The 23,151-nt window shown below is 54.3% G+C and overlaps 1 protein-coding gene across 5 annotated transcripts; it reads left to right on the top strand.

Moving 5' to 3' along the window:
* The first annotated feature begins 291 nt into the window (after nt 1-291).
* On the top strand, nt 292-22,222 carry Fgd2 (FYVE, RhoGEF and PH domain containing 2). 5 transcript variants are annotated; one of them, XM_074082309.1, is made up of 16 exons: nt 305-712; nt 3,387-3,618; nt 4,801-4,878; nt 5,457-5,605; nt 6,895-7,051; nt 7,201-7,339; nt 7,811-7,869; nt 8,069-8,215; nt 8,390-8,482; nt 12,294-12,373; nt 12,455-12,485; nt 12,912-13,004; nt 13,483-13,614; nt 16,231-16,377; nt 16,716-16,862; nt 17,226-22,220. In XM_074082309.1, the coding sequence occupies exons 1-16, from the start codon at nt 531-533 to the stop codon at nt 17,439-17,441; spliced, it is 2,082 nt and encodes a 693-aa protein (XP_073938410.1). In that variant the 5' UTR covers nt 305-530; the 3' UTR covers nt 17,442-22,220. The 5 variants fall into 5 exon arrangements, with proteins under 5 accessions (XP_073938409.1, XP_073938408.1, XP_073938410.1 ...); XM_020170513.2 differs by having other exon boundaries at nt 314-598; nt 17,226-22,218; XM_074082308.1 differs by having other exon boundaries at nt 292-712; nt 7,814-7,869; nt 12,294-12,485; nt 17,226-22,222.
* Nucleotides 22,223-23,151: the final 929 nt, after the last annotated feature.

Below are 23,151 nucleotides of genomic sequence, written 5' to 3'. Positions count from 1 at the left end.
GGGGGTGAGGATGCCACAGTGCCCCTCCTTTCTGGCCCTTCACAGAGTTGTCATCTATTTTTAATAAAGGAAGCTGTTCCCTTATAGCAGTGAGCAGGGCCGGATGCAGAAAAGAAGATGCTGGAAAAGGGGCCAAAAAGAGACCCCTAACTCCTGAGTGGGAGAAAGTGTGGCTGGACAGAAGCCAGCCAAGGGTCTGCTCCAGAAACTACCTTTGAGCCCCCTGGCCCTTGCAGGTGGCTTCTAGAACTGGGAGTCTCCAGGAGCAAATGTTCAGCCCCCTTGAGGGTGGGTGGGGCCAAGCAGCTTCCTCCCACTGTGGGGAGAAACTGGCCTTTACCTCCCCAGGCTCTGGGACCACTTCCTCTTTCTTCACTCTGCAGCCAGTAGCAGGCCTGCCAAGCCCTCAGGAAAGATGGGAGCAGAGTCCAGAATGTCCTAACCGACTGTGTCCCCAGGCCAGGGTGGCTGAGTGTGCTGGCTCGAGGCCTCCCTCTCTGCTTCAGCATAGCTGAGGGACACCCTGCACGATGGAGTCTGCGGGTGAGGAGCAGCTGGCGTCCGTGTGCAACCTGGTGGCTGTACTTGAGAACAGCAGGTACAAGGTGGCTGGGAAGGAAGGGTCACCAGAGGCAGGCAGCCCTCCAGCTCCTCAGCCACAGGAACCCCTGGGGCTCACTGTGAACACCGCCTTCTCTGGGTCCTGCCCCAGGTAACTTCTCCCACCTGGGCTGCACCCACATCCCTCACCGGTTCCCTGCAGCACAGAAGAGTTCCATTTGGGTGTAGAGCTGGGCAGGGTGAGAGAAAGCAGGTGTCTCGGAGAGCCCAGTGCACGTGGCTCTGGGTGGGCAAGACTCCACCCACTGCTTCTCCAACACTGAGCAGAAATAATAGCTGATCCTTACCAAGCCTAGATTTAATAATTCAAATCAGAGCACAGCGAAACTGAAAATGAATGCCATTAAAATAAAATTAGGGGGGAGCCGAGCTCAGGTACAGCTGGGTCTATGGTGGGCAAACCAGGATCATTGTACCTACAGATGGGCACCATTCTCGGTTCTTTTCTCTCCTTACCTTATGTAATCATGAGCTATATTTCGATTCCCTTTTTTCTTTTGCAGTACTGGGGTTTGAACTCAGGGACTCATGCTTGCTGGGTAGGCACTGTACCACTTGAACCACACTCCAGCTCTTTATTGCTTTAGTTACTTTTAAGGTAGGATCTTGCATTTTTGCCCAGGGCTGACATCCAACCAAGATCCTGTTACTTCCACTTCCCTCATAGCTGGGATTACAGATGTGTCCCACCACACCTAGTTTGTTGGTTGAGATGGGGGTCTCAATACCTTTTTGTCTGGGCTGGCCTTGAACTGCTATCCTCCCAGTCTTCAACTCTCTAGTAGCTGGGATTACACCCACTGCACCTGGTTTCTACTCCCATCTTACAGCGAAGAAAGGGACACTTTGAGAAGCAAGGATTCCAAGTGCTTTGGGACAATGCTGGGAGGGAAAAGGCCGGGTCAGGTGTGTGAGGGTCACTGTGGCCATCATAGGGTGTGTGACGTGACCCTTCTCAGCAGACATTTAAGCCCAGGCTTTCACAGGGTGGAGCAGAAGGAGAGGTTGAGCTTCCTCCTGTTCCAGGGGTCGTGCCTCAGCTGTCCCAAAGCCCTGGGTACTTTTATCTCAGGGAACCAGTTGTTAGATTTGGGTGTTGGGTGAGGCAGCTCTTCCAGAGAGAACAGTTTCCAGAAAGGACTCTACCAGTAACCTGCAGCGATCAATCCCCTCAGCCCTGGGGGAGGGCAGAGAGCACCTCCTCCTGGAGGTGGCACAGTACAGCCCCTGAAGGACCCAGAAAGGATGCTGGGCAAGGATTCTGTCCCTGGATGCTAACCATTTTGCAAGGCTGTGGACAGTAATTGTCCTGCGGGATCCGAGGTGCTGTATTGGGAGCATGCAGGGTAGGTGAAGCCCCTCATGTGCCTCCACGTGGAGGTGTCACAGATCTACCTGGAAGGGCAATTCAACTTCCTGAGCAGTGAGATGTTAACCTTCGCCTCCCGGGGTCTTGGCCCAGGTCATCCCATCCAGCACCAAGGACAGCTCCTAGACCCCGCCAGCCTGGCCCACCACCCCTGTGGGTAAGGTGTGGGGCACCAGCACCACCTCACCCAGTGTGCCAGGCATGGAGTAGGCACATGTGGGTGGAGCACCTCCACACCCTGGCAGGAGGAGTGGTCCTCGGACCGGCTTGGACACTGTCGAGAGGATGAACACCAGTCCTGAGCGAGGGGCTCCAGGCCAGCTGCCTGGGCGTGGGCTTCTCTTTGGGATCCTCAGCGCCTTAGCTGGTGTGAAACTGAGGGTCAGAGAGGAAAGAGAAGCTGGTTGTGCATTGGAGAGAGAAATGCAGAACCTGAAACCAAATGTACAACAAAAAACCCAAGACTCAGTTCTCCCATGGGGCTGCAGAGGCACGGGCCGAGGAACCAGGCTCTGGGGTGCCAGGGAGCAGGGACAGAGCCCCGGGGACAGCAGCTTGGGGCTGGGGCCCAGTGCTCACCCAGCCATGAGCCAGCTGCGTGATATGAGGCAATCGCTTTGACTCTCTGGACCTGTTTCTCCCGTACCGGAAGGAGGAAAGGCACCTTGGGAGCCAGTGCAGACTCAGGAGCCAGGCTGCCTAACATGAATCCCCCTTACAGCACTTCAGGCCACAAGTTTCTTGTCCCTCTGCAGCTCAGTTTTCAGAACTGCAAAATGAGAGTAACAAAATCCTCTCCCTTAGAATTTTGGATGCTTTGCACCTGTCTGGCTCTCCATTCCCCCCACCTGGCTTTCTCATAAAGAATGCCTGTCCTAGGCTCTCACCACAAAGACTATCCACCCCAAGGGGAATGGGCACAGCCCAAACCACTGCTAGCTACAGAATTTAGCCAGCATGCTGATCTAGCAGCTCTGCCCTCACTTTAGATTACAGCATGGCTCTCATCTTCCCTCAGTGCATGTTACTGGTACAGAAATTAAAACAGGGTGGGGTCCAAGGTGGAGGTGGTCTGGAAGAAGCCATAGGGTTGTTTAGAAGTTGCTACATTTTATTTTATTGGTATGGAGGCATTTTAAACAGGGAAGTATGTAGTTCCCCAGAGAATAAAACACAGTTCACACTGACTAATTTTGAAGCCTGGAGTTCCCTCCAAGAAAGGGATTAGGGAGAAAGGTGAAAGTCTTACTTGGCAAGTTTCTACAGAGTGCCAGACACTCAGGGGCCACTGGCACACCAGTCATTCACACCAGGCACCCCAAATCCCCACAGGGAAATGACATTGTGCTCCCTGTTCCCCCCAAGGAAACCCTCAAGTCTGCCTTATTCTCCTCAGGAATCCAGGAGCACCATCCAAAGCCCACTGGCTGGAGGACACACATCACAGTCCTGAGCACAGACCTCCTGGGTCCCCAGGGCCATGGGAGTTGCCCCACGGTGGGGAGGCCCTGGGGTCTGGACCCAGGACAGTCAGCAGGCAGTATCTCAGCTCTCTGAAGAACAAATTGTCTAGTGGGGCCTGGAGGAAGTCCTGTCAGCTTGGGGCCCATCCGGGGCCAGAGACACAGGTGGGACCTGGAGTCCTCTTCCCCACCTCCTCCCCACCATGTTCCCTTGCCAAAGCCAGCAGTCCCCCAGGTGGGGGTCCTGTGTATCTAGAGACCTGCCAGAAGCTAGGTTATCCCTTTCGGCAGCCTTTGATTGACTTTCACTGCCTCACTAGCCAAACTAGTTCCCATATCCCTCACCATAGGAGTCTCGTAGGCCAGGAACTTGAGGCTTCAGGAACTTGCTTTTGAAGTTTGGAAATCTTCATCTTGTGAACCTGCTACCCTTTGCCTCAGTTTACCCACTGGAGGAAGCACCAATCCCAAGCTCAAAATAGTGACCCACTTTCTGGGGCTTATTTCCTGGTCTGTACAGTGTAAGGGTGAGGATCCAGGAAACTGTGCACCCTATGGCCAGTCCCTGGGCTCATATCGCTCTTCCTCTTACCAGCTGTGCAACCTCAGGAGTCACTCTAACCTCTCTGTGCCTCACAAAAGATGATCATAGCAGTGTGTTTTTGTTATCCATTTCTGTATGATAGACCACCCCCAAACCTAGTGGCTTAAGGCAACAATTTATTTATTGGCTTGTCTGGGATGCTACTGGACAGCTTTCCTGTTGGTCTCAGTTGCACTGAGTGTGCTGGGGGTGGTCATGACAAAATACCACAGACTGTGTGACTTAAACAACAGAAATTAATTTTGTTATAATTCCCAAGGATGGAAGTTCAAGATCAAGGTGTCTGCAGATTTGTTTCTGGGAAGGCCTCTGTTCCTGGCTCTGTAGATGGTCACCTTCCTGCTGTGTTCTCCAATGGCTTTTCCCCTGAGCACATGTACCCGTGGCATTGCTTCCTCTTCTTATAAGGATGACAATCCTACTAGTTTAGGGTCCCACCCTTATGACCTCATTTACCCTTAATTACCTCCCTAAAGGCCCAGGCCAGCCCCTCTTTCTCCAGCCTTACCTCTTGGGAGGATGAAGTCCCTCCGTCAGCAGCTGGCTCCTGCTCCTGAGAGAGCACAGGGAGAAGCCGCCAGGCCTCAAAACTGATCAGCCTCACTCTGCCCATTCTCTGTGAAAACCGTCCAGGGTCAGCCCAGATGCACTGAGGGAGAGTAGGAACATCAGGAGGTCTGCTTCTTGGGGTGTCTTTGGAAACAGAGCCAAAGTCTTTCCTTTTCCCCTCCCTTACCTGGCAGGAGCCTGAGAAGAGGATCGTCCAGGAGCTTCTGGAAACAGAGCAGGCCTACGTGGCGCGTCTGCACCTGCTGGACCAGGCCAGTGGCTACAATCCCACCCAGTCCCAGCACCCGATTGTCTCCCCTCTCCTGCTCTGCTGCCCTTCTGCCTCACCAGAGCCGCTCCTGGGCTTGACTCCAGGAGCCTCGTCCCATTAATCCCTTCACGGGGTCGGGGTAAAGCCTTAGCTTCTTTCCCATTCCACCCTCATTCTGGCCTGCCTCACAAACAGCAGAGTGTGGACCAGCCAGGCCTCCAGGCCCAGCACCACCTCCTCAGCTGTTATCCTGACCCTGAGGCCCTCACTTTACAAGGAGCCCTAAGGCTGGAGTGTTAACTCATGAGCCATCAGCACCTGACTTCTGCCTGGGCAAGTTCGAGACTTGGCCGAGTCCTTGTGTCTGTAGGGCCTGCCCATCTGTAAAGTCCAGACCTCAATCTTTCTTGCCTGTCTATCTCTCCTTGGGAATGTTGCAGGGATGCAAGGATTAAGGAAGTGAAGTCCTCAGTAAACCTGGGAGGCCCCATCCCCCCTGGGGCTGTGTCATCCCCTATGGGCAGGTGTGAGGCGGCTCCTGTGAGGCAGCCAGTGACAGTGACGGGCTGGTGGCCGCAGGTGTTCTTCCAGGAGCTGCTGAGGGAGGCCCGCAGCAGCAAGGCCTTCCCCGAGGACGTGGTCAGACTCATCTTCTCCAACCTCTCCTCCATCTACCAGTTCCACTCCCAGTTCTTCCTCCCAGAGCTACAGCGGCGCCTGGAGGACTGGTGAGGTCACAGCAGCCCTGGCCAAGGTGGGGGGCAGCCCAAGGGAGGGGGCCATGTGGCCAGGACAGGCTTCCTTCTGGGCTGGTTCCCTTGCACATCAGGGGCTTAGATGAACAAGCTGAGAGAGAGAGAGAGAGAGAGAGAGAGAGAGAGAGAGTATGTATATCTCTGTGTGTGTGTGTGTGTGTGTGTGTGCGCGCGCGCGTGTGTGTCTTTGTGGTCTTTGTGTCCTGGGCCCGGTCACCGCTGGACTGAGGACTGAAGGTGGCAGTGAAAGTCACCAGTGCTGACTTTCCCTGGCCTTGGACTCTGTACCTATTAAACACACTCAGTCTTCAGTTCAGCCAGCTGCGTGCTGATCACATCACCATCACACAAGAAACCTTTATTTTCAGAGGTGGCCACTGAAGAGTTTCATGATAAAATTACCTGATTTATATATTTTTCCAAAGAAATGCCATGATATCTGGTGTGACTTTAACATTCTTTGACAAAGAACAATGTCAGTAAGTGATGGATACAGCAGGCCCATTGTTACATTCTTTGTTACCTTAAAATTTTTCATAATTGTTTTTCAAAAAAGAGAAAGAACAACTCTACAAGATCACCTTCCATCATCCCCATTTTTTTCAGAGTAGAAAACTGGGGTACAAGCCACCATGTGGTGGGGCACACCCGTGACCCACAGGTCAAGGCAGGAGGGTCATAAGTTCCAGGTCAGCCTAGGCTACATAATGAGACTCTGCCTCAAGAAAAAATACGGGGTACAGAGAGGCTAAGTGGGTTGCTGATGGCATAGAGCTGAAGTGTTTGGCATGGCTGGAAATGAGGCTGAGGAGGCCAGCTCTGAATGGGGCTTCTCACTGTCCCGGGCTTGAAAAAACCCCAGCCCTGCCTTGGATGCGTTCTGACCCCTCTGCACCTCTAGATGGGCTAGTGCCCATCCCACTGAACTCTAGATGGGCTAGTGCCCATCCCACTGCAGGGTTGTGGGAACTGAACCAGAAGAGACACGCACAGCGTGGCACTCAGTGTGTGGCCTTATATTGCTGTGTAATCGAGCATCAAGCATCACCAAGCACCTGTCACTGCTTTGGGGGGGACGCAGAGAGTGGGTGGATTCGCACCTGCCCTCAGGCTCAGTCTAAAGGGGAGACACATGCACATGGGGTGACACCCTGCCATAGCTACTCCCACAAGTGCACCGGAAAGGCTGCTTTGGGAGTTCATGTCTGGAGTCAGGAGGGGAGGTCAGCAGGCTGAGGGTTATTCCTTGTGCTCCTGTGCAGGACAGCCACACCCCGCATTGGGGATGTGATCCAGAAACTGGCCCCGTTCCTGAAGATGTACAGTGAGTACGTCAAGAACTTTGAGCGGGCTGCCGAGCTGCTGGCTGCCTGGACTGACAAGTCTCCACCTTTTCAGGAGGTGATCGCCCGCATCCAGGTGAGGGCTGCACGACCAGCCCTGAGTGCGACGGCTCAGTTTCCCCAAATGATCTGGGGCATCTCCAGTCCCAGTGCCCACCTCCCTGCCCCATCCCCTGACTTTCCCACTCTCACCATCCCCCATTGTTGTCCCCGTTCCTCCCCAAGAGCAGCGAGGCCTCAGGCAGCCTGACCCTACAGCACCATATGCTCGAGCCTGTGCAGAGAATCCCTCGCTATGAGCTGCTGCTCAAGGAATACGTCCAGAAGCTGCCAGCCCAGGCTCCGGATCGGGCAGATGCCCAGAGTGAGGACGCCTCTGGGGTCCCAGGGGGCGGGGGAGAGCCGAGCACTTCCCCAAATGATTAGGACAGCCATTGGTCATCAGTATCAATGGCTGGCGCTTCATAGACGTTACCCACACCCCAGCCACTGTTTACAGAGGACATCAGGGCTACAGAGATTAGGTGACTTGCTCAAGATCACACAACCAGAAAGGAACAGGGCTGGGATTTGAACCCATGCCTGTAGGATGGCAGGCCCTCTAGATCTGACTTTGTTCAGGGACAAGTGAGTCATTGAAGCCAAATGGCTTCCAATCTTCCCACCCTGTGTGGTTCCCACCATCCAAACACCCACGTACGGGCTGCACAGGTAGGACAGCTCTGGGGCAGTTGCAGCAGGTCCTGAGGCCATTTTGTCAAGTCTGAAGGCCCCCCTCCCCCAGCCATCTGCCCCAGAGTTTCCGGGCATAACTCCAGCCCTGTCTCATTGTCAGAAGCGCTCGACATGATCTTCTCCGCCGCTCAGCACTCAAACGCAGCCATCAAGGAGATGGTGAGCGGCCCAGCCCTCCTCCCACCGGCCTCGGCCTCCCCTAGCTAGTCGCTGGGTCCATATATCCACTGATCTTGCCCAGGGCACCTGTCCCACAGCCACGCTCCTGTGTGTGTCCTTGTCCCTGTCCCCACAAAGCACGCCTTCCCGGAGCAGAGGGCCCTGCCCTGCTTGGGCTGAGGCTGTACCCCGTCCCCAGGAGCGGCTGCAGGACCTGTGGGAGGTGTACCAGCGCCTGGGCCTGGAGGCCAACATAGTGGACCCCTCCAACACACTGCTCCGCGAGGGCCCCGTGCTCAAGATATCCTTCCGCCGCAGCGACCCCATAGAGCGGTACCTTTTCTTGGTAGGAGCTGCTGGGCGTCCACAGAGGAGGGAAGCCAGGACTCTGGCTGGTGTTCCAGGAGGGGCAGTAAATGTGGCCAGAGGAGAGGGTGATCCGTGGCGGGCAGCCCAGCCCGGGAAGCCCCTGGGCCACTGTCCTGGCTGCCGCCCACACTCACGCTCATGTCCCCTTCAGTTCAACAACATGCTGCTGTACTGTGTGCCCAGGGTCATTCAGATGGGCGCGCGCTTCCAGGTGCGGACCCGCATCGATGTGGCCGGCATGAAGGTGAGGCCCCCGCCTCCCCCTCCCCGCGCCCCTCTGGGCTTCATCCAGGGTAGGCTCAAGGGCGGGCAGTAGCAGGAGGGACAGAAGCAGGATCTCGGCAGGAGAGCGGAAGGTGGGCATGGCTGGGCAGGGTGGACCTGCCGGGCCCTTCCCCTCTCACAGGCCTGGCCTGCTCTGTGGGGCAATGCACGACCCAGGGGGCCCTGCTCGCCTTTCCCTGCCGTCCACACTGCTGCTCAATTGGGATGGGTAGGCCAGCCTCGAGTAGGTTGACGTCAGGTTTGAGTAAGTTGGTTTAGGTGGGTCAGGTGCTCTGCAATGGAGCTACAGCTCAGCCCTGGGGTCCTACCTTTCCAGGCCCCCCAGGAGTGTGTGTGTGTGTGTGGGGCGGTGCTAGTGCTGCAGGTGCACTGACCACTCGTATCTGAAGAGGAAAGGGCTGCGGTGTGGCTCAGCTGCTGGCTCGGTGTGGCCCCAGCCAGTGAAATGTGGGGCCAGCACCCCATCAGGAAGCCCAGTGACTGGGCAGCCACACAGACTGGGGCCTGTACCATCTGTGGGATGCTGGTGACAGCCCTGTGATGGAGCCATTCTCATCCCTGGCCAATTTACTTTTTATCTTTTAAAAATAATTTTATTACTGAACAATATAGATATTACATATTCCGAAATCCAGCAACATAAAAACATAGACAGTGAACAGTCTCCTCCCTTCCTCCTCATCTCCTTCTTCCCCACCCATACTTCCTCTTTTTTCAAAGGGAGCTAGGAGGGTTTGAACTCAGGGCTTCACACTTGCTAGACGGGTGCTCTACACTTGAGCCACTCTGCCAGCCCTTTTTGCTTTAGTTGTTCTTCTAATGACTTGTGTTTATGGCTGGGGGTTCTAGACTACAACCCTCTTATTTATGCTTCCCATATAGCTGGGATGACAGGCATGGGACACCACATGGTCCTTATTCCCCTTCCTGAAGGCGGCCTTTGCTCCTGTGAGCCTCCCACTGTGGTCTTCACAATCGTTTCCTCCCTGTGCCCTAAACAGCAGTACAGTGGACACAGGTTCTGCATTTTTTTATTGTTTATGCATTAATTTATATGTGTATACATCTATTGGACCATGTCTCCTCCCCCTCCCCCCCTCTCTCCCACTCCCCAGGCTCTGTGTTTTGCTTTTTTTGGGGGGGCAGTACTGGGATTGGAACTCAGGTGCTACGTTTGCTAGGCAGGTGGTCTACCACTTGAGCCACTCCACCAGCCCTCTGTGCTTTACTTTTTAACCCAGATCCTAGAGTTTGTTGCACTTGGCACAGAGAGCACCCCCGCCTTGCTGCATGGCACCCCTGAGGATAGACAGTGACGTTGGGGTAGAGTAGATGGTTCTCGGTTGTTGGCTCTGCGCATGGGACTGGAAAAGACTGTTGTGCTGGGTCTGTGTGTAAGCTTTCCTGTCTGTCTGTCACCTATCTATCCATCCATTCATCCCTAACCACACTTGAAAGAATGGGAAAACCAAGTTTTAAGTGGCTTGCTTGGGAGGCTCACCACAGCCCCTGGTTTGAGTGCCTAAATCAGGGTGCAGACAAATACAGCCTTCTCCAAGGCTCTGAGACAGTGTGTCCTGAGGGCAGGGCTGGAACAGCAGGGGTCTGGTCTGGCCTCTCATTGTCCTTCTCCCTCCCATTCTCCCCCATTGCCCATCCCTATTGCCCCCAGCCAGATCAGCCCAGGAGGGAGCTGCTGGCACCCTGCTCTGGAACCCCTGGTCCCAGGAGACCACGGGGAGCCCTGCCCTGCTTCTGAGTGGGGCGGCCTGGAGTGGGCACAGCCTGCCCATGAGGAAGGCCTATGGAGACCATGAGTACCACTTGGGGGTTCACGGCTCAGGCCCCCCCCAAGCTGATGGAGGTCTCTTAGGAGTGCAGCCCCACCTGGAGCATCTAACTTCTATCCTGCAAGGCCAGAATGTCCAACAGGCCAGGGGTGTGCAGCGTGTCTCTGAGAGGTCCTTGGTGAGCAAAACCAGGAGGTAGACAGAGAGCCTCAGACTGAGAATTGGAGACAGATGAGGGGCAGAGACTCAGGCCTAGAAACAAAACAGAGAGTGACAGAGAGAAAGCCAAGAAATAGACCCAGAGACACGCAGAGGCTGGCGGTGGCTCGGTGCTCGAGCCTGTGCTTAACAGGCACAAGGCCTTGGCTCATCCGCAGCATCAAGGAGATACTGTGCAGAGAAACAGGCACACCAGGCGCTGAGAGTGTGTGCACGTCATGGTCCTGGCCATCTGTCACCAGGTGAGCAAATCTCATAAGCTAGTGGCCACACAGCACAGGCATGGCAGGTGCAGAGCTGCGCAAAGCTTGGTGTCTGTGCGGGAGCCATATTCCGACTGAGGTTTGGAAGGCAACTGTTTTGACTGCCACAGTTGTTTTTATGGGGCTCAGGCCCCTTGGCCTCCTCGTTTCTGGGTGTGAGGGAGGCTTCATTCATCAGGTGACTCTCCCTACAGTCTCACCTGATCTTAAAGTTTGCCATTCTGCACAGGACCCACTGCAAAGAAAGAAGGGATGTGGGTTCCTGCAGGGACTCCATGTACAGCTGTGCAGGTCGTGTGCTGCACAAGGATACCTCATCTGAAAGTGTGCCATCCACAGCGGACTGCAGATTAGCTGACCATGATACAGTATCACAGTTGTGTATTTAGAGCGAGGATTGTCCAGCAGATGGCAGTCAAATGTCTTTTTCTAACAAAATCTGGCTATTCTGCCAGTTAGCCAACAGATGTCAGAAAAGCATTTTGAGGATGCCTGTCTTTTGCCAAGGAGCACAAAGGCAGGGTGTGGACCAGCAGGGCTCAGGGCTGACCCAGACCTGGAGAGCCCTGACCGGTTTGAGACCTGGCACAGAAGAGCTGCAGGCACTGTCCTCCTGAAATCTAACTGGGAGCCAGAGGCTCTGTGTGCTCACGGGGCTCAGTCCTCAAGGTTAAGGGTCAAAGAACATCTATCTCCTCCATCCCAGAGTGCGGTCGGCCCAGGCTTCCCCCAGACAGTGCACAGACTTGCCAAGGGAGCACCTGTCTGGGAGCTCTGTGGCCACTGAGCCCATGTGTGAGGGGACCAGACCTTTGCATGCTGTCTGGGTGGCCTGCCACCTCCTCTACAGCTTGACCACAGATACATCCTCCTCCTCTGTCCATGACCCTGGGAGCTAGTCCTTCCTTCTGGAAGGGCCTCTGTGGTTGTGTGCTCTGTGCTGGAATCCTTATGTTGCCCTTTAAATGCTGGTGAGCTCAGGCAAGTGTCTTGCCCTCTCTGAGCCTCCATGTCCTTGTCTCCTAAACAAGGATGATAATAACTGCCTTCCAAGATTGCTGTGAAGATGATTTTCTTTCTTTCACTTTTTTTTTTGGGGGGGGTGTTTGTTTTAGATTAGTTCTACAACTTAGCCCAGGCCAGCCTAGAACTTCTGATCTTCCTGCCTCAGTCTTTCTAGTGCACACCACTCCCAGCTGTCTTTAGCTTGTTATTAGGGACATTTTTAACCCAGGAAAATGGTACAGTACACCCTCACTCACTCTTCTAGCTGTGAGATCCGATTTTCTTTTCGGGTGGGAAGCCAGGACTTCTGGTTGCTGGGCAGGAGCTCTCCCACCTGAGTCCGGCTCCAGCCTCTGGTTGTGCCCTCCACCTCACACAGGGCTGCAGCAGGGGGACATGGGCTTGGCTCCCAGGACTTCCCCTGGGCGCCATCCACATGGCTTCAGCCCACAGCCTGTGTGATGGGCTGAGCCAGTTTCCTCCTCGCTGGCAGGTGCGTGAGTTGACTGACGCCGAGTTCCCACACTCCTTCCTGGTGTCAGGGAAGCAGCGCACGCTGGAGCTGCAGGCCAGGTGGGCCTCGGGCTGGGGCCGATGGGCAGGCGGGAACTGGGCAGCAGCCCTCGGCCCCTGGGCTCACTTTCCTTCCCACAGGTCCCAGGAGGAAATGATTTCCTGGATGCAGGTATGGGACACTCTGGGATTCTGACCCCAGCATAGTAGGTGGAGGGGAGGAAGGGGTTGTGCATCCTGCACGCATGTGTGCAATGTGCATGTGTGTGCACGTCTGTGTGTGTGACTCTGCCACGCCTGTTCCCTGCTCTTCCTAAGGTGCTGCTGTCTTGTAGTTTGGCGTCAGCCCTGGGTTCAAGGCTTGCCACTTTTCACTGCTTAACTGGGCTACCTAGGGCAAGTCACTTAACCTCTCTGAGCCTCCATTTTTACATTTGTAATCTGGGGCTAATGGTTTCTCCTTCCTTAAATCAGCATGAGTGTGTTTAGAATCCAGGGCAAGGACAGGCTTTTAGCAGTGTTTGTTGATTGCATGGTTGGTGCACAGATGAGAAGCCCACCCCCTCAGCCCCATTCTTACCCCTCACCTCCACCACAGGCCTGCCAGGCAGCCATCGACCAGATCGAGAAGCGGAATGAAACCTTCAAGGCTGCAGCCCAGGGGCCTGAGGGAGACGTGCAGGAGCAGGAGGTAAGGAAGTCTCTGCCCCCTCTCATAATCCAGGCTTGAATTCAGGGACCACAGTGTCCCCCACCAGGAGGGTGTGGAGGGACTGGGGAGCATTTCCACCCAGTGTTGCCCTAGGTAGTGACTGATCTGTCTTTAGAGCCCCGATGGGCAACACAGTCCCATGTAATTGGGATCTCCGTAGTGGTGGCTGCGGTGGCCAGGCATGAGGTGTTGCATTCGAAATCATCTGAGCAAGGAGACCAGGGAAGGTGGAAGGTGGGCGGGGTTGGACTTGAGTCAGATGTGGGCTCTGAACTCTGGCTTGCTGGGTGACTGTGCGTAGTCACTTGACCTCTCAACTGTAGAATGAGAATATTAGTAACTCACTCAGTTTTGCGTGGCAAGCCCAGGGAAGCCCAGCACACAGACCCTCTGTCCCATGCAGCTGGGTGGAGGCCACAATGTTCCACTCCTTAGCCAGCTCTGCCTCCACTCACAGCTGCAGTCCGAGGAGTTGGGCCTCCGGGCCCCGCAGTGGGTTCGCGACAAGATGGTGACCATGTGTATGCGTTGCCAGGAGACCTTCAACGCCCTGACCCGCCGTCGCCACCACTGCCGGGCCTGTGGCTATGTGAGTGCTGCAGGGAGCCCTGCCTCTGCCTGTCCCACCCCGGCCTGCACTTCCCGGGCTCAGGCCCTGCTTACCCGCCTTCCAGCACTGCCAGCTTCAACCAGAGCTGCCCAGCCACGTTGGGCACTTGCTTGGCTTCAGCCCAAGTGGGCGTGGCCTCCATTGGCCTCACTGCACACCTCTGAGGCCAGGGCTGCTGTTTTCCCATTTTACAGATGGGAAAACAAGGCTCACAGAGGTAAACAGACCCCCTCAGGCTGGCCTTCGTTTACCAGCCTTCTGACCACTGCCCCAGGCCCCAGGCCCAGAGCTAGAAGATGGTCTCTGTCCCAGGGTGGAACATACTGTCCCTGACCTCGCCAGCCCCCAACCCACTACACATCCTGTCACCTTCCTCTTCCTTGCAGGCCCTCAGCTCACTGACACATGGAGGTTCTAAGGCTAACTTTGCCTGCCTGGGGCAGGCCTGCATCTGCTCACCTGGGTTTCCAGGTGGGAGAGAGGTTTAGAGGAAGAAGGAAGGCTCCTCCATACTCTCTTCCTCATCCTTCCTCCTCACTAGGTTAGGTCTGCTCCTTTTGTCCCCCTGTCACCAGAGGCCACTTTCAGCCCCTACTGCACTGAGGGGCAGTATTCTCTGTGGCACACACCTGTCATCCCAGCAGTTGGGAGGTGGGGAGATCATGGTTGGAGGCCGGCCCAGGCAAAAGCCTGAGACAACTATCTGAAAAACAAATTAAAAGCAAAGAACAGGGGTGTGGCTTAAATGGCTGAGCACTTGCCCTGAGTTCAATCCCCAGTACAGACAAAAAAGAAACTTATTAAAAATAGTGACAGAATAAAAACAGACACAAATAATAGTCACACCCAGGTACCTGCCCCACAGCTTGAGAAAGTATCCTGACAACTAAATGAAATACATCATCCTTGCTTGGATCTTGGATGGGACGAGGGAACAAAGTCACCAAGACCCTTATTGGGCCCACTGAGGGAAATGTGATTTGAATAATCACATAATGATTTTGTCTCGATGTTAAGTTTCCCATGTGTCACCAAGACGTGGACAGGTAGGAAAATGCCTTGTTCTTAAAAATGCCAGCTGCAAATTTAAGGGTGAGGTGTCATGATGACTAATTTATAATCGAATGGTTCAGAATAAAATATGCATATGCATATATAGACAGAGAGAGAGAGAAAGCAAATGTGGCAAAAGTGTTTACAGTTGGAGAATTTGGTGAGAGGCACCATATGACTCTTTTGATTCACCTGTACACTTGAGATATTCCAAAACTGCCTGGCGCTGGCGGCTCACGCCTGTAATCCTAGCTACTCAGGAGGCAGAGATCAGGAGGATTAAGGTTTGAAGCCAACCTGGGCAAATAGTTTGCGAGACCCTATCTCGAAAAACCCTTTCACAAAAAATTGGGCTGGTGGAGTGGCTGAAGGTGTAGGTTCTGAGTTCAAGCCCCAGTACCACACACACAAAAAATTACAAAATTAAAAGTTGGTAGAAGCCTGGAGTGGTTGTGCACTCTCACAGTGCTGGAAAGGCCAAGGCAGGAGAATTTCAAGTTCAAGGACAGCCTGGGCCATAGCAAGACCCTGTCTCATAAAATCACAGAGAGAGGGGGAGGGAGACAGAGAGAAAGAGAGAGAAAGAGTTAGTGGAAGAAGAAATAAATATTAGCTAGTTATATTAAACAATTTAAACTTTTTAATAAAAAAATAAAATGCTCCCTGTGGGACCTTGTGGGTCACCCTTAGCCTGGGGTTTCTCATGCCCGTGCACATCTCTGGGCTTGGGAGGTGGTGAATCATTCTTTCGGTGGCCCAGATGCCAGTTTCTGTCTCCTTCGCCTGCCAGGAGGGCACCCTGGCAGGGCGGGGCAGGTAGGGTGCTGGGTGGGGACCTAGGTGAGTCCCTGAGCTGCTGTACTTGGCACCTGCTCCCTCTGCCTGTCTCTCTCACCCTTCTGCACCCACCTCCTCCTGTGCTGCCCAAGATGCACCAATCATCCTCGACATCATGCCTGGCAGCACCCCATGTTCCTGCCTTCACCTCCTCGTGCTCTACGCATCTTGCCAGCACAATCCCGCCTATGGGGGCTTCCCACGGTGGGCTGGGGGCTCCTCCTGGCACAGGGTCCTCTGGACATGTCTCCCTATTGTGTTTGTATTACAATGCCCTGCCATGGAGCAGATGCCAAATTTGCATAAAGTCTAGAACACCATGGGACATTAAAGACACCCCATTAGTGGCAGGGCTGTGCTGCCACTTAGCTGTGTGGCTTGGCGAGTCACTGCCCCCTCTGGGCCATCCTGCCCTGCACTGACACAGCCCTGGGGAGTCAGGTTGTGGCCTGGCAGAGGGAGCTGGGAAAGGTGGGTGGACTGCTAGGGTCTGTCCGGCGCAAGTCCCCCAGGGCCCAGCCCCAAGGAAGGGGCTGTGAAGGAAGCAGTCAGGGCCTGGACTGTGGGGACCAGCCCACCCTGTGTCCAATGCTGTCACCAGGCTTCCTCCCTCCCTCCCTCCCCACAGTGTGCTCTCACACCCACTTACCCACGCAGGGCACGTATGTCTCACCACAGGCTCCATGTCTTTCCTGCCCGTCCCAGGTGGTCTGTGCCAGGTGCTCTGACTACCGTGCCGAGCTGAAATATGATGACAACAGAACCAACCGTGTCTGCCTCACCTGCTACACATTCCTCACGGGAAGCGTGCTCCCCGAGGACAAGGAGGACAAGAGGAGGGGCATCCTGGAGGTGAGGGGCTCCACCATGGCCATCATCTGTCACCATTCTTCCATTCAGGGAGTGTGGACTGGGTGCACACCCAAGCTGGCTCTGTCCTAGGTGCTGAGAGGCAAGCCACCATGGTCACTCTTTCCCTCCCACTCCCTCCTCTCTGCCCACAGCCCACACAGCATAGGGCTTGTCACCACACAGAAGCAACTTTTGGCTGCAGGCTGTCATCCAGGCTTTTCCACCCCCGCTCTGCATCCCCATCTAGCACAGTCCCTCTGGACAGTTCCAGTTCATATCCCATGGTCTCCCCCATGCACTGTGGATACTCTGTCTTCTGTCCCCCTTTCTGCTTTCAGAAGGGGGCCTCCGCGGGGCCTGACCAGAGTCTGCTGTGCAGCTTCCTGCAGCTGACTGGTGACAAGTGGGGCAAGAGTGGCGCCCGGGGCTGGTGTGTGATCCCCCGTGATGACCCCCTGGTGCTCTACATCTATGGTGCCCCTCAGGTACTGCTGCCACCTGCCTTACCCAGCCTTGCCCCTTCTACAGTGTGGGGGAAGAAAGAGGGGTTGGGGTGACTGTCGTTAGCTCAGTGTGGCAGACAAGGAGACTGACGCCCAGTGAGGACAAGGTGCCTTCAAGTTGGAGGTCAGTGAGTTTCGGAGCTGGGCCAGGGGCAGCTCCCAGCTGCTTCAGCCTCCAGGGAGGCTGAGTCTCCCCCACTTCCTCTCCAGCCTCTGCCAGCCCATCTCCTTCACAGGGGTTTGGGTTGTGAGCAGAAGTGTGTGACTCTTACTTTCAACGTGACTGTTTGGGGTGAAGTGGCCAAAATGGGGGGGACAGAGGCCCACTGCTCTCTCCTCCCCCAGGACACGCGGGCCTACACCTCCATCCCCCTGCTGGGTTACCAAGTGACTTCTGGGACCCAGGGGGACTCACGGGTCTTCCAGCTGCAGCAGTCGGGCCAGCTCTACACCTTTAAGGCAGAGACGGAGGAGCTGAGGGGCCGCTGGGTGAAGGCTGTGGAGCGGGCAGCCAGTGGCTGGATCCCCGGGGAGCCGGACCTCGGGGACCTGTCAGACTGAGCCATGCCAGCTGCTTACTCATCCCCTGTTACTCAGCCCCTTCCTCTGGGACCGATGTGATTCCAGTCAACTGAGTTTGGAGCAAGCCAGGATTTTAGGGGAAATAAATAGGGACTGATTGTTTTAAACTCTGAGTGAATGGTGTGTGAGTGAGTGGCTTGACTCGCTGGCATTTCAAGCTCGAATCTGTGGCTCCACTGCTGGGCACCCTTAAGGTCCCCTGAAGCCTACGGAGTCTGAGTCAGCTCATCCTGCGATTTATGGTCTATGGTGGGATTGGGCTAGCACCTGATCGTAAGTCACCCTGTCGGGCTGAACCCACTATGGCTAAGTCACACTCAACCTCATTGTTTGGAGTTGTAACCAGGTGAGCGTCTGTGTGGCCTCACTGGGAGGCACCCCCTCCTTTGCTTGTCTTGTGGCATCGGCAATTATTAGGCACATATAAAACGGGCTCCCCTGGGAGCGCCTGGCAGTGCTCCAGACTGTCCTTGCTAACTTTAGGGAAGGCTGTTCACGTGACTATGGGGTTAAGATGAAACTGGCCAAGCTTTGGAGATTCTGTGAAGTGGAATGGCCTGCCTTTAATGCAGGATGGCCAGCAGAGGTCACCCTAGATGTGGCTATTACCGCCCACGTGAGGAACATAGTCTTCGGAGACCCCGGCCATCCAGACCAGTTTCTTTACATCGACTCCTGGTACATCCTGGCCGCCTGCTGGCCTGACTGGCTCTGTTTTCATGCCCCCCAGAGGCACACAGCCATTTTGGTTAATGGCAAAGTAAAAGAAAAGAAATTTGAGGTCCACCACACCTCAGAACCTGAGTCATCAGATCAGCCACCATATGTCCTTCCAGTGTGCTCAGCCACTCTGGCCTCCCCGAGGTCTGAGTCCAATGCAGGGGACTCCAATGGAAAGGAGGGAACATTGGTCCTGGACCCCCACCCATGTTACTCAGCGGTTTCCTCATTATAACCCCCTTTGCCTCCAGTGACCTCACAAGAAGAGATGAACTACTGGGGAAGGTCACCAAATTCTGGGAGGCTGACAAGTAAGCAGTGGTGCTATGCTCCCTCCGTCAGGCTCCTGGGCCACCACTACGCCAGGCAAATGGGTCATATGTGGCTGTACCCATGCAATATGTGTATCAGCCATTCACCACCACCAACCTCCTGAACTGGCGACAGCACACCCCGCATACTCATATGAGCCACAAGCTGTGATAGAGCTCCTAGCCAACATCACGCACAGCCACCAGCCCTGGCCCTGTGATGTCACTCGCCGCTTCCACCTCTACGTCCATGAGGAGGGAGGTGTAGGATTAGGTGTCCTGACCCAGTTACTGGGGCCAAGGAACCGACCGGTAGCCTACCTGTCCAAGAAGCTAGACTCTGTGGCCTCAGGTTGGCCCCCATGCCTCCAGGCACTGGCAGCGACAGTCCTCTTAATACAAGAAGCAGATAAACTGACCCTGGGATAAAACATCACGCTCTGGGTCCCCACCAAGTAACCTCTGCTCAACAGCACCGCCAGTCAGTGGATGACAGGGAACGAGTGGCCAGATATCAGGCTTTATCGGGTGAAAACCCCTGGATACGAGTCAAAGCAGTGAGGACTCTCAATCTAACCACATATTTACCAGAAGAGAAGGGAAAAATTCCTGTGAGGAAGTTTTAGGTGAGGTCTTCTCTTCCCAGCCTGACTTAGTGGACACTGCTGATCTGGAGCTCTTCACTGATGGAAGTTGGAGCCTACAAGGAGGATACAGGACAGGGTATGGAGTGACCACCATCACACAAGTTGTGGAACATGGGTGGCTGCCAGACCACTGGTCAGCTCAATGGGCAGAATTATATTCCCTTACCCAGGCCCTCACCATAGCAGACGGGAGGAGAGCCAATATCTACACTGACTCCCGTTATGCCTTTGTCACCTTACATATCCACGGGGCCATTTACAAAGAGGCCTTCTGATGTCTGGAGGTAAGGAAATCAAAAACAGCCAGCAAATCCTGCAACTGTTAGAGGCAGTCTGGAAACCCCGAGCCATTGCAGTCATCGACCATCCGGCCCATACTAACTGACCAGACAAGATCAGCCAGGAAAATGGACTGGCAGATAGGACAGCAAAGGAAGTACCTCTCTCAAAAAAAAGTCCAAGAAAACGATGCTACTTCAGCCAAAGTATGCTTTGCCCTCTCTGTCCTCCTGGACCAGTCAGAGTACAGACCACAAGAAAGAGAACAGGCCCATAACACAGGTGCTAAAGAAAACTCAGAAGTCTTGTTCATCACCCTGGAGGGAAGGAGCCTAATGCTGGAAAAGGCAGCTGCAGGCCTGGTAAGGCTGGCACATGACATCACCCATTTGGGCAAAACCTCCCTACAGGGATTGTTACAAAAATATCTACCCATTCCACAATTGGCGACTCTAACTCAGTTGGCCAGCAAGTCTTGCCTGTGCTGTACCCAACACAACCCAGGGCAGGAGCCCAGGCCCCCACTACTTGTCCAGAAGAGGGGGTCTAGACCCCTGATGGGAGGGACCTTACCAAGTCATTCTAACTACTCCTTCAGTTTGCAGGACGAAAGCCGTGGATCCATCACACACATGCTAAGCCAGCAGAGGATCCAGGCCAGGGGTGGAGATCTCAAGCCAATCGAGACCAGCCATTAAAACTGACCTTGACCCGAGGAAGCTCCAATGAGACCTACTGATCCTACTGACAACTGTGATCATAATGACTGACTCCCACGTGAGGCCTCCAGGCCCTACTGGGATCCTCCATAAGCTAGTATGGGAGGCCGGACTCTTGGGAAGGACAAGAGGGAACAACATTAATTAACTGCATCACTTGTGCTTTGTCGGGCCCTGTGGTGTCTTATTTAGGTACTGCCTAAGCTTGGAAGTCAGAGCAACAGCTCACTTAGGGCCCACCACCCTGGTCTGCTGTGGCCAAGTCAAAGATTGCTTATCCAATGTGTATGGCCGAATACCACAGACCTGGAATGACTGGGGGACCCTCATGGTCCTTTTTACAATATGGTCATGTGTTGATTTTGCCTCCTCGGGGGCTTGGGAGGGGGCACCACCAAATGCCCGGGTGTCACTATTCAGAGGCTATCCTCAAGCAACAAAGAGGAGCGAGCTAAGGAACAAGGCAAGGGAAAGGAGAACTCTTCCAGTTAACAATAGATGAACCCCAACGATGGGGAACTAGGGTCTTTGGACTGGGATGGTCCCTCGAACGTAATTGGGAAAGTCAAGCGTTCTTAAAGACCCTTAGACTTGAGATTAAAGCAGCAAATGACTCTCTCTCAGTCAGTAAAGCCAACTCCCTGGACCCCTGGGTGCAGGGGCCATCCTTCCTCCTTCCTTGGATGGAACTAATTGGCCCCCATTATGCCCTGACACCCCTCTCATTAAGATGATGGCCCTAACAAACAGCAGCCATCAACTAATACAGCAAGCAGACCCTGAACTAGGTAAAGACTGTTGGATTTGCCTGAGGGCCAGTCAAATGTCATATGCCGGGGTGGCCTGGCTAACATATCAGAAGTACATAGGCTAGGCCTGGACAACTCTACCCAGCATGACAATACCTGCCTCACGGGCCCGGCTGTCCAAGTAGTTGGAGAAACTAAATGCTTTGACAAAAGGAAAAACTACACTAATTTGGTAAAAGGAGCCAAGGCGCCCAACGGAACTTACTTTGCCTGCCAGAGCGGGATCCATACCTGTTATCCAGGGGGGACTGTGCCTTAGTTTTCCTAGTCCCAGACCTGGACATACTTTCTGGGATTGAGGTTGCTCAGAACCTGAACTAGCAGACTGACGGTCGGACCCGCTTCTGATGGGAACCCGTCCTCCTCCCGGTACTTCAGGGAGTCGCCCTAACAGGAGCAACGGCCATGGGGGCCTACTGCCATTGGTCTCCAACAAGTCCAGCATAGCCAGCTATCGGAACAAATCCATGAGGATTTAGGATTAGTACAACAGAGCATTGTCACCCTGCAAAATCAGTTAGACTCATTAACAGCTGTGGTCTTGCAAAATCGCCTGGGCCTAGACCTCATTACTATGGGAAAAGGAGGAATTTGCATGTTTTTAGGGGAGGAATGTTGCTTCTTTGCAAACCAGCCAGGGATAGTGAGAGAAGATGCTCGCCAGTTGCTAGAAAGAATCAAGGCAAAAAACCGGGAAACATTTTGGAGTACGGGGCGGGGCGGAGAAGCTGGACCCACTCACTGTGTTACTCTTACCATTGCTCCTAGGGCCTTGTGTGATAAACCTCGCCAGGTTCATTCGCAACCGGATGGACACTGTTAAGTTACAGTCAGTGAGACAGTACCAAAGACTGCCCCTAGATGACTTCCCTATTATGATGGAGAAGAGGAGGGAATGATAAGGAAACCCAGAGAGAGATCAAAGCCGGGGAGAGGATCAAAGACGAGTAAAGCCCTTCCCCCTTGCTGAGCCCCTGCATCCAGCTATCCCACCAGAAACTGCAGATGGCCTTTGTCCCCAGGTGTGCTGACATGATCTATTGTAACCTTGAACAGCTAACTGCCAGGTCTGCTTCTGCACTCCCAGCTTGCTTGCTGCTGCTTTCCTGGATATAAAAACCCCAACCACCCTGAGCCCGGGCTGGTGCCATTTTTGGAGATATCTGGGTGCTAGCCCGCTAGCGTAATAAACCTTCCTTTCCTCCATCTACCTGGGTTTGTCTTGTTCTCGCTGGCTGGTGATTTTCCCGCAACACTTTCTATTTCTCTCTCTTTTCTTTCTGTCTCCCTTCCTCCCTCCCTCCTTTCCTTCCTTCCTTCCTTCTCTTCCTTTTTGTCTTGCTCTATACCCTGGACTGGCCTAGAAGTCCTGATCCTCCTGCCTCACCCTCCTGAGTGCCGGGATCACAGGCGTGTGCCACACACGGAGTGCACAGGTATTTTGAGGACTCTGATGTGCAGTCTGGGGAAGACAGAAAGCAAGCGACCCATGACTGAGCACCTGCCTGGTGCCAGGCGTGATAGCAGGGATGACAGTGAACGCTATCGGGCCAGGTACTGCCAGCTGTCCTATGTGCATTATCTCTTTTATCATCACAAGTCACAATCCCCATGTTCCAGAGGAGGACACGACTGAGTTATTCACCTGAGGTCACACAGCTGGCAGATGCCAGAGCCAGGTTTTAACCCAGCAGACTTAAGTCAAGTTCTTGCATCAGGGAGCAGAAGAATAAGGCAAAGAGAGGGGAGGAGAGTGGGAGAGGAAAAGGTAGGAGAGAGAGAGAGGAAGACAGGTGAGAGAAGGTGGGAGAAGTGGGGCACTTGCTCCCCACCAACTGGTGGAAGATGCTGCTTTTCCCTGACAGACCACCAGGGGGTGGCAGTGGTCAACAGTGGCCCCCTCCTGGGGAGGAGGACACCCTCAGTGTTCCTTTTGACAGGTTCTACCTTGATGCAATACAAAGAGACAGGTTACAGGTGTCTGCCTATTGCCCACCCAGCATCTACCTGCCTTGAACCTGAGGCCACTCCCCTCTTGTAGGGTGTTTTTAAAGGCCTAACAAAACCTCATTGGCACAGCCTCTCTGAGGACCAGGCTGGCCATGAATTGAGTTCCTTCCATTGCTCATTCAGTCAACAAACATTGAGCATCTACCAGGAGCCAAATGTTGCTCCTGTACTGGAGTTGCAGTGGTGAACAAGAC

This window comes from Castor canadensis, chromosome 8 (assembly GCF_047511655.1).
Source record: "Castor canadensis chromosome 8, mCasCan1.hap1v2, whole genome shotgun sequence".
Lineage (NCBI taxonomy): Eukaryota > Metazoa > Chordata > Mammalia > Rodentia > Castoridae > Castor > Castor canadensis.
Note: the sequence above shows the minus strand (reverse complement) of the source record. Positions and strands in the feature narration are given on the sequence as shown.